Source organism: Mastomys coucha, unplaced genomic scaffold (genome assembly GCF_008632895.1).
Source record: "Mastomys coucha isolate ucsf_1 unplaced genomic scaffold, UCSF_Mcou_1 pScaffold22, whole genome shotgun sequence".
Classification (NCBI taxonomy): Eukaryota; Metazoa; Chordata; class Mammalia; order Rodentia; family Muridae; genus Mastomys; species Mastomys coucha.
Genome location: NW_022196905.1, coordinates 186,396,103 through 186,407,345, shown reverse-complemented (window position 1 = coordinate 186,407,345; position 11,243 = coordinate 186,396,103). Strand labels below are relative to the sequence as shown.

At 38.7% G+C, this 11,243-nt stretch overlaps 2 protein-coding genes across 4 annotated transcripts in view; one reads left to right on the top strand and one right to left on the bottom strand.

Annotated features, from left to right (window-relative positions):
* Positions 1-1,106, top strand: part of Ankrd37 (ankyrin repeat domain 37) — a 4,004-nt gene extending 2,898 nt beyond the window's left edge. Inside the window, exons 4-5 of one of the 2 annotated variants that reach the window (XM_031339710.1) lie at positions 231-437; positions 887-1,106. In XM_031339710.1, coding sequence (XP_031195570.1) covers positions 231-437; position 887 — 208 coding nt within the window. In that variant the 3' untranslated portion in view covers positions 888-1,106. Of the gene's footprint in view, positions 1-230 lie in introns of both variants that reach the window. The other variant, XM_031339709.1, reaches the window with a different exon arrangement.
* The window catches only part of Ufsp2 (UFM1 specific peptidase 2), a 23,748-nt gene continuing 13,567 nt past the window's right edge, over positions 1,063-11,243 (bottom strand). Inside the window, exons 8-12 of one of the 2 annotated variants that reach the window (XM_031339698.1) lie at positions 5,863-6,027; positions 5,544-5,668; positions 3,611-3,687; positions 2,337-2,461; positions 1,063-1,320 (exon numbers count right to left, since the gene is read on the bottom strand). In XM_031339698.1, the coding sequence (XP_031195558.1) occupies positions 1,234-1,320; positions 2,337-2,461; positions 3,611-3,687; positions 5,544-5,668; positions 5,863-6,027 (579 nt within the window). In that variant the 3' untranslated portion in view covers positions 1,063-1,233. The remainder of the gene's footprint in view (positions 1,321-2,336; positions 2,462-3,610; positions 3,688-5,543; positions 5,669-5,862; positions 6,028-11,243) is intronic. The other variant, XM_031339699.1, reaches the window with a different exon arrangement.

The window sequence follows — 11,243 nt, the reverse complement described above, 5'->3', positions numbered from 1 at the left end:
TTTGCAATGACTGTAAAAGTCTGATGCCATTTTTAAGAAATACATTCAGATCCTGTACTTCATGTGTTATTCTGCCATCATTTCTTCACCTATGCCTTGTCGACCTGACTAGGACCCCGTTTTTCCCGCAGGTTGAGGGATGCCCAGCAGCAGATATGTATTCCAGTTTCCTTTATTAGAAAAATAATAAGCAATAATTTTTACTTAACTCAGTTTTTGTCTAATTTCAGCGTATGCAATAAGAATGGGCAAACAGCTGAAGATCTTGCTTGGTCATGTGGCTTTCCAGAATGTGCCAGGTTTTTAACAATGATTAAATGCATGCAGACAGCAAAATCATCAGGTGAGCAAGCCGAGCGTGACTCCTATGCTCCAGTGCTGAGACAGAAGCGGAGCTTCAGAACTGTGGAGAGCAGAATGTCGAAGAGAAAGTGTTGGTAAGTGCCTCACGGCTGCTGCCGGTCTTCTCCTTTAGGGATCTCTCTCCTGGCATAGCTTATTGTTGTACTTAATATTGGCATTCTGACCTAAGGTCCAGTATATTTTTGCTTTTTAAAATTTTATCATTGGTTATAGAAGCTGCTTACCAGCTTCTAGAGACCAGTTTGTCCTGTATGGTAGGGATTTGGGGAGAGATCTTTTTAAAGTTTTTTAAGGTTGTGTACTTGTGTGCCTGTGTGTGTGCAGGCCAGGAGAGGCCCCGGGATCCCTTAGATCCGGGAGGCCAGGCCAGGCATTTGTAGTATGTCAGGCTTGTTGCTTGGGAGCTGGGAAACAAGCTCCAGTCCTCAGGAACATACAGCAAGCACACCTACCACTGGGCCATTTCTCAGGTCCCAGTAAAAATGTTTTTAGTTTCAGCATGATTTTTTTTCTCCCGAAACAGATGTCTTGTTGGGCAAGAGGAAAGAAGAGGCTTGAGGAAGGGCTTCACTTCAGACAGATCTACAAGCCATTGCTTTGGCTTATCACATGGCAAAACTCCTGCGGAGGAAAACTTTCTTCTAAGTGAAGAGAACATTCATGAATACATGTATTTACATGACTACAATATTTTGGATATGCATGCTTTTTTTACTTAACTTATTAAAAGAATATTCAAGGAATTAAAATTTCTGTGCATTCTTTACTACTTTTTAGATTAAATCACAGCTAAGATTTAATTTAAAATTATGCTTTTATTAACACTAGAACAGCTCCTCTTTTATATTTATAGTTTTGATTCCAAGAAATTTAAAGAGCACTCGGTCGTTGAGGAAGACATAAGTTATAGTATGCATCCTTGTTCCAAAAATCTGGATTCTTCCATCCACACCAGCCCTAGATTTGGGAGAAAGGAGAACAAACCCTTTTACAACACAAGACTCCATGATAGAAACTCTAACATCAAGCTCTGTCAGCAGGACCTTGGCCGAAGACTCAGATACTGATGTAATTCAAGGATTTTCTAAGTGAAGAAAAATAACTTCTATTCTGTGCTAGACAATCAATAGGTTGCTCCTGAATGGGAAAATACTGCTATTATCTAAAGAAATTACATTTATTTATCTTGTGATTGTAAAGGCCTGAGGACAACTTGCAAGAGTGGTTCTTGTCCACTATGTAGCCTCTATGGGTCAAACTTAGGTCATCAGGTTTGGCTGAAAGTGTTTTTATCTGCTGAGCCATCTCACCAGCCTCTCATATGAGAATTAGCTGGCTATAAATCAATTTATATTTATACCCCATGCAGTTGATACTATGTCAATAAATACTTCCAAATTTGCCTCAACTTCCAATCTTTAGAATTACATGTATGTGAGAAGCAGCCACATTTTCATAATGACTCGTGTTTTGTTTAGTTGATCCTAAAATTATTAAGGGAATATGTGCATTTGTACATGAGATGCTGATCCTGGAAGTGGATTTACAGAAGGCTGTGAGCCCCATGAAGTATGAGAACTGAACAGGACTGGGAACTGAACTTTGTTCCTCTGCAAGAAGAGCAAGGGCTACCAGCTGCCCAGTCATGCCCCCAATTCCGATTTTAAAGTAGGAAAGTTGACTCTGCTCTCTTTGTTTAAGACATTGATGAGACAATACAACTGCATGTGCTATAAATTCTGTAAAGGAAATGAGTCATGTTCCATTATGAGGCTTAGTAACTAGCGAAGCTTTTATAAACATTTAGTCTTGTGGTTTCTGTTGTATTTCCCATATTCCCTACATAGGAACACGATTACTCAAAAGATTTGGAACTACTGCTGTCAGGCTGCTGCCCGTGCCTTGCTTCTTTGCTAACCGCTGTCTCTGCTCTTTGCCTTGTGCCTTGCATTCATGTGACGGGGACAGTTTACCTTTTCCAACATAACTTGCAGGTCTTCAGCACCTGTATAGTGTGGGTCTAGAATCAGGAATTTGATCTGCCCTGTAGTTTCATTCCATGCTACTCCTAGTATTGTGTGAGCCAATACTCCTCCCCCTAGAAAAAAGAAATATGTAATAGGGTATAAATTAATTTCGACTGCTTATTCGGCTCTAATAAAAATTAACTGACAACATTAGAACAGACTTGAATATTGTAAAAGACTATGATAGCAAATATACTTAAAGGTTAAATTACATCTATAATCATAAAAAGTTTATATTCTGTTGCTGTAACCATAAAATTTCTTTTCTTTTCTTTTCTTTTTTTTTTTTTTTCCAGACAGGGTTTCTCTGTGTAGCCCTGGCTGTCCTGGAACTCACTCTGTAGACCAGGCTGGCCTCAAATTCAGAAATCCACCTGCCTCTGCCTCCCAAGTGCTAGGATTAAAGGCGTGTGCCACCACTGCCCGACTACCATAAGATTTCTTAAAATCAATTGAGAAAGGCCCACCCAGAGGCCAACCTCCTCCCAGTACAGTAAGATCAGTGAGGTACCTCTTCCAGGAAGTCCTCTTGTATGTGCTGAGCATGTCTAGCCCATCTCTGTGACTCTGCTGACATCTACTTACCCCCACTCCTTACACACTAGAGTAGTTGATCTATGCTATTTTTCAGAGAACCATATATCTTTAGCTCAGTTAATAAAATATTATTTTACAAAGAAAACCCAAAAAAGGTAAATAGTCTGTTGTGTATGAAAACCAGCCAAGTTAGCGGCAGGGGGGTGGTTTATGATGCTTAGGTGGCTATCACCTTTTAAAATTACTACTCTTAACTCTTTAATTGTTCAAACACCATTATTATTTTCTTCTTAGCATTTACTTTTGGTACTAATTCCTTTTTGCATCTTCCCTACCTTCTTAGAGACTAAAATCCAAAGAGCAGGGTGTAAAATATATATAAAATTTTTACTTTATATATATGGGTGTTTTGCCTGCATCTTTGTACATGTGATGCACTTTCTGTAGGGACCATTAGAGGCACTGGATTCCCTGGAACTGGAACTACAGATGACTGAGAGCCACCATATAGGTGAACCCAGGTCTTCTGGAAAAGCCACCAGTGTTCTTAGCCATTAAGCCATCTCTCCAGACCCAACTTTAAGATGTTAAAATGACTTGTTCTTATGTAACATTAGAACATACAAATCATTTTACTCGTTCTCCACTCTGCTGAAGAACCCAACATGCCCAAAACACCTTACCAATCATTACTGGAGTGCCTACATTCTGGAAATGGTTGGCTAGTTCCCGTCCTTGAGAAGCCATTTCTGAACCTTGGCTAAATAAAAAGAAATCATAAGTCAGGTAATGAGTTTGAGGAGGGGAGAATATTTTCACTCTTTCTGTTTGTGGATCTTGAAAAACAAATTAAGTGGTAGGACCTGATCCACTGTAACTTAAAGCAACATAAACTCTAAAATTGTTAAGACTTCTAACTGGGGAAAAAAATAAACAAAAAGACTTTGGCTTTCTGCTACTGGAGCTGCATAAAGGTTTTGAATTTTTAACATGAGATTAAAACTGGTCACTTTGTCGTTTTTTAAAGTCTATGTTTTTTCTATCTTTAAATTAGGGTCAATAACACCTGTTCCATATGTAGGCTAGAGGAGCCTCCAGGACTAATGTATTTTTCTTTGAAGTGTTTTCAAGTGCACCGTATGTGATGGAGCACGGAGGGATTCTAAGTACTTTTCACGTTTGAGAAGAGAAAGACAGAAGGAAAGGCACGTGTACACTCATGCTATAGCACATGGGGGTCCTAGGGATTGACTCGGGGCGTCAGGCTTGGTGAAAAAGTCTTTTGCCTCATCCACCCCAAACTTAAATTTCTAAAAATAGTTCTTTACTACTTTATCTGCCATTATTCTTACTGATTCTTACAGTTCCTACTGTGAAATCATACATATTTTAAATACTTGGACAATAGATACTGCTATTGTAGTTATTAACACAGGACAGTTTAAAGTCTTGTCTCAATAAGCACAGTTTAAAGTAAGCTCATGGAAACACAGTCTTCAAATATTTAACTTCTTTATTTAACAAAGTAGAAGAAATTTGTTCCCAGTTTTTTTCGTTGTGTTCAGGAGTTGGATAAGGTGGGATCCCCAGGAACTGGTTTCCCCACTGTAGCTGGTTATTACATTAGGCACTGCCAGAGTTCTCTCCTAGGGTGATACATTATATCACCACCCTGTGCCCCAAACTGCCTTGCCCAGTACTCTATGAAGTGTACTCACCCTAACTGACAACCATGATGCCCATAATCAAGGTGGGACATTGAGGGAAGCAGAGGGGCGTCAGGTCTCCATGGCATACTAAATTGTTTTTCTCTTGACCGAGCTTGGCTCCCTAGTCCCCCGCTGCTCCCTATGGGACGGAACCCTTGAGGACACTGCCCTTTCCTTCTCCTCCCATGCAGCAGTCCTTACTGGCTCTAAGTCTCTCCTTGGGGCTGGGTAGGATCCAAAGCACAAGTGTGGTTGCCCAGGCCTCTGTCTACCTCAGCCTTGAGGGCGTGTCTGTTACAGCTCTGCTTCCAGAGCCAAGGAGCTTGTCTCTTGGGGGATTCTGGTGCTGACTGCAATAATGTTACATATAATTCATTTAGCAAAGTATTTTATACTCTATATGAGAAAACGGAGTATAATGTTTATGGTGATAAAATCAAAAGCTTCTTAAATGGTCAATAGAAAAACAAGTATGGCCACATAAATTGATACGTAATGATTTATATTTTCTCTTATTTTGTTATTAGAATTGTAGAAAATGTAAATTGAATATATTTTTACATCTTTTGGCTTATTCACATCTTAGAAAAAAAAGAAACACATAATGATCAGTAGTCAACATTTGGTTTTCTCCTAGACTTTTAGAAGATTTAAACATTAGTAAACTATATTTTGTATCAAAAACTAATATGTACCCAAAAATAATATATTTTTAAGTTTCCAAATGTAGACTAAAAATTAGTTCTAGAGAATATATGTATAAAATACAGCTTGTTTTAAAAACAATGAGATAACAAAGAAAAGCAATGAATGGCAATAAGGAGAAAATGTAATTTTTCTATTACTTTAATAAAAATGATAAACTGTCCTGGGTAAATGATGAATGTTCTTTACAAAGCATACTTACCTAACAAACAGTATTTTCGAAGTCACACCGATCAGTTGGTTTAATACCAGTTGTACTTCAATAGACCCAATCCATTGCCGTGATCCAACAAATGCTGCTGGCTTGTCGCCGGCATCAACGAGAGCCTTCACGTATCAAGAAGAAAAAATCCATATGTAAGACAGCTACTAAAGTTATATTGAGAGCATTCTAATTACCGGTACAACAACATTTTTTTCAAAATAAAAATACATCTATGCCACAGAGTAATAATTATTAATGGCATTAAAAACCAATGGAATACACAATTGGTTATAACTTGAAATGGCAAGTTCTGTACCTGCTGAATTTCCCTGTGTGATGGAATGGACCTTTCTGTGTAACCCTGATGTCTGAACCATGAGCAGATAGTCTGTAGGGACCTATAAGCACAGCCCCAGCCATTGTCATCTATCCGATCTTGCATGTAATGGTGGTACGCGTAGGTGCCCTGGACCACACAAATCTATAAAAGAGAAGAAATGTAGTAATAATATTAAAGACAGAAGTACATGCTCTGTAGAAACACCTGAGTCATGCTTTCTGTTTTGAGAACTGGACTTTTACTTCTTACTGGTCAGTGGTTCTCAACCTGTGGGCCGAAACACCTTAGGGGATGCCTAAGACCACTGGAAAACACAGACATTTACATTACACATTATCACAGTAGCAAAGTCACAGTTAAGTAACAACAAAAATAATTCTATGGTTGGGGTCACCACAACATGAGGAACTATACTGAAGTGTCACAGCATTAGGAAGGCTGAGGACCACTGCTTTAGATCCTTATAGAAATACCTTCACAGAACAGTGGCTTAGCACTATATTCTTTTGGTTTTCTCCTGTAAGACCAGAGTCCTTCCCTGTGGACCTACACAGAAACCAACCTAGAACGATGTGCATTCTGGGTTAAGAAGGCCAGCTACCACACTTTCCCCTTTACTAATTTAATTTAGTTTCAAATATGCCAATGGTTACCTGATCATGAAGCCTTATGATTTTCTTTACTGGAAATAACCTTTTCCCAATTAATTTTACAGCATGAACCCTGTTTTCATTTCAGTCTCTCTTCAAACACTAGAAGCCTTCCATGACAGTCTACTTTAAAATGGCATGCTCATTTCTCACCACTTCGCCTTTGTCGTGGCTACTGACTCTCTCCTGCCTTTGTGTATGCATGCATATACATATTAAATTCCAAAGTCATAGATATTTCAAATATAACTAATTATATTTTTCAATGACACCACACCAACATGTGGGCTAGTAAGCCTATGTCATTCAAATATTTCTAGGCCCTAGCTTCCATGAAAGGCAGGATGCACAGCTGATAAATATACTGCTGCTGAGTAAATGCGGCCTGAGGTAGGGAATAGAAGAATACACAAGCAAACAGAAGCAGGTCCTGCTGATGGGACACAGGAACGACATTTCTGCAGTTTTATAAATCTGCCACTAAAGAGTGTGTTCGTAATGTGTAAAATAGGGACTTCCTCATAGTATAATGCTTAAAATGAACATTTCTATGGGCAAAACATTTTAAAATTTATTTTACTGATTCTTTGTGAATTTCACATTATGTACCCCAATCCCACTCATACCTGCCTGCATCCTTGTAAAGAATCCCCATAAAAGGAAAAAAATCTCGTTGTGGAAGCTGTAGTGTGTAAGTGAGTATCCTTTTGTCCCCACTTCTTTACTGGGAAATGTTCAAGCATATTATTATCTTTTTAAAAGTCAGAGTTATGGGGAAAGAAAGGGTATTCACAAGACAATTAGGCAATAGGTTGACAAAGGATAAACTAAAAATGTATAATGAGACCATTTTGGTAAGTAGAAAACTAGCTGCTCCCTACAGCATCTCCATCCTAATCTCCAACATGAGCGCTTTTATCCCAGAGGCACAAGAGGAATCAGCTCCGAGTGCTGTGAGCACAGTCCAGGGAGCGAGCAACTGCCTGAAGCTGAGGAAATGAGGAATGATTCCTCCCTAGGATCCTGTGCAGGGAGGCTGGCCCTGGATGCTTTTTGTTCAACCAAGTGATGTTAGTTTTGGACTTTCACATCCAGAACTGTGGATGCGACAGATGCATCCCTATAGTCTGCAGCTACCCACTGTGTATCATGTCTGTCACAGCTTTCATAACACATACATTGTTTAGATGCTTCAAAAAATTTCTGCTTCAGAAATTCTTTCTATCATAAACTAGTAAGAAAAGGAAAAATTCAGGTATATGTTGGACATTAAATAATTATCGACAAGATTGAAGTATCATAATATATAAATATAAAAATACTTAAAAGTGAACAAAACAAAAATCTTTCAATAATTATAGAATTTTAATAAGTTATAGAATATAACAAAAGTACTGTTTTATTTAAAATTTAAAACTTGACAATAGAAAATAGGAAAGATTAACAACAGGCTAAGTTCCAATTTAAGAAGTTAGAATAAACATATTAAATCAAAGAAACAAAAGTAAACTCCAAAATTAGTGAGACAGAAAACCAAAGTTATAAAGAGGGGTCAATGGAGACAAATTGTTAAAGAAAGGAAAAAGTCATAAAGTGAGATGGACAATTAAAAAGAAAATATAATTATATGAGGAATCAAAACCTAGGTAAATATGACTCACAAAAGCAAAGACATCTCATAAACACTAACAAAACCGGATGTTACTAAGAATATTCCCAAAGGGGTTGCAGAGATGGCTCAGCAGTTAAGAGAGCTACCACTCCTGCTCTCAGTTCCCAGGACCTGCATCAGGCAGCTTACAATCAGAGAGGGATCCAGCACCTCTGGCTTCCACAGCCACCTTCACACATGTGCCCACACACATGCGTGCGTGCACACATTCACACACACCTAAAATAAAATCTATGAAATAATTATCTCATAAAGCAAATGCTAAGTCCAGGTTGTTTTTCTTTTTTTTTTTGTTTTTCGAGACAGGGTTTCTCTGAGTAGCCCTGGCTGTCCTGGAACTCACTTTGTAGACCAGGCTGGCCTCGAACTCAGAAATCCACCTGCCTCTGCCTCCCAAGTGCTGGGATTAAAGGCGTGCGCCACCACCACCCGGCTAAATAATTTTTTGTTGTTGTTGGTTTTTGTTTTGTTTTTGGAGTTTTTTTTTTTTTCAAGACAAGGTTTCTCTGTATAGCCCTGACTGTCCTGGAACTCTCTCTCTCTGTAGACCAGACTGGCCTCGAACTCAGAAATCCACCTGCTTCTGCCTCCCAAGTGCTGGGATTAAAGGCGTGCGCCACCACCGCCCGGCTGTTTTTCAAGTAATCAAGAAAACACATACCGATCGTATATAAACTCTAGAAATTGAAAAGATGGATGGTTCCCTAACTCATTTAATAGGTTGTAGATAACTGATACATTTTTTTAATTAAGAGAAAATTATAAGGAAATATCAGTTATAAATAGAGATGAAAAAAGTCTTTATAAAATATTATCAAACTGAATCCAGCCGTAAATAAGACATGACAATGAACATGGTAAACTGGATTATATGATGAATGCAAATCCATTGTTACTGGGAGATCAGATTAAGTGCTTAGGGGCAAATAACATAAAGTTTATAGCTTTCTCTGAAATGGTTCAGAGGAAGAAAGTCAAAAATGAAGGGAAAAAAAAGCAAATGTTTACAATTGTTCATATACATATGCATCGGAGACATGAATGGGACTGTTCATAAAAGACTGCCTAACATCACAAAAAGCCTGGACAAAATTATACAAATGTTTATCATACAGGAATCCAGCTAACTGAGCCAGAGTGGCAGTGGGTTAGCTTGATGCTGCTTGTATTCTAACACTAATACTGGTTCAAGAGGTGGCAAACCATCATGTACTCAAGTGATGTCATATGAACCTTCTCCCCAATTTAACTGGTCAATAAAAGGCTAGAGCCTGTGGTTGGGCAGTGGAGGGGAAAGATGCAACTAGAGGCTTGAGAGAAAGTTGTAGGTAGGGAGGGAGAGAGAGAAGAAGGTGGAGAGATGAGAAAGACGCCATGGGTAAGGATCAAGAAAGCACGGCCATTGCCGGGCGGTGGTGGCACACAGCTTTAATCCCAGCACTTGGAGACAGAGGCAGGCGGATTTGAGTTTGAGGCTAATCTGGTCTACAGAGTAAGTTCCAGGACAACCAGGGCTACACAGAGAAACCCTGTCTTGAAAAACCAAAAAAAGAAAAAAAAAAAAAAAGAAAGCACAGCCATGAGGGCTGACCAACTAGAGTTAAGAGCAGTAGAAACAGTATGTAACTCGGGGTTATTCATAGGAAACAGACTTTAATAGCATACAGGGTGGATATCTGCCCAGAATTAGTGCTAATAAAGGCTTATAAATATAAAGGCTGTGCGTGTCTTTTATCTGGGAACTGAATGATCAAAGGTGGGGTAGAAGCCCCTGAATGAGATTAAGTATTTTCTATAAGAAGAGTGAGACAGAAGAGCTGGGCAGTGGTGGTGCATGCCTTTAATCCAGCACTTGGGAGGCAGAGGCAGGCGGATTTCTGAGTTCGAGGCCAGCCTTGTTTACAAAGTGAGTTCCAGGACAGCCAGGGCTATACATAGAAACCCTATCTCAAAAAACAAAAAAAATGAGTGAGACAGAGGGCTAGAGAAAAGGGTCGGCGGTTAAGAGCACTGACTGCTCTTTAAGAGGTCCTGAGTTCAATTCCCACCAACCACATGGAGGCTCACAACCATCTGTAATGGGATCTGATACCCTATTCTGGTCTATCTGAAGACAGCTACAGTATACTTATATACATAAAAAATAAATGTATCTTTAAAAAAAAGTGCTTTAAAAAATTTAAAAAAAATTTTAAAACATACAAAAGAATGAGACAGAATAAGATAAATTTCAGATACAGAATGTTGAGTGAAAAAGCAAGTTGTAGAAGACTACATACACAATGGTAGGTTTTATGAAACTTGAAATGAAACAAATATTGCTATAGTAACATATACCTTATATGTATACATACACATGAAGCTCTTAAAAGTGGGAGAGAGAAGAATGTGTCTCTGTGCAATGGTTCCTTAGTGGACATAGAAATCTGTCCCAGTACTCAATGTAGATAGAAAGCCTTGGATTCTTAGGCTCTTTATGAAAAATGACATAGTGTTTCTTAAACCCATGCGTATCCTCCCTTACACTTTAAACAATCTCTAGATTATCACAGATATCATGGATAAAACAATGAAAATACTATATAAATGGCCATTTTATTTTCTAGGAAATAATGGCAAGGCAAGAATGTATATATTCAGTACAGACTTTTTCTTCTGCAAATATTTTTGAACTAGGATTGGCTGAATGCACAGATGTGTAACAACCGTATAGGAAGGCTGTGTAAGTCATTTACCTGGGACTTTCTTGAGGAGGTAGTGAATAGATACAGGGGCATAGAGATCAGTAATGTTCTGTTTCTTAACTAAATAGAAACTCCTAGTTACTCATTTGCTAAGCTGTGAAACGCTGTGTGTTTATCCATCAATGTGTGTATATACACACGTGTGTGATATATACAGGTCAAATATTATAAATACTAAAATGAAGTGATGCCTTTTTGGTGCAGGCTGGCCAATCTGGGCCTCCCTCAAGCCACGGGAGAAACGGGGTCCTAGTCAGGTCGACAAGATGTTGGCGATGAAATGATGGCAGA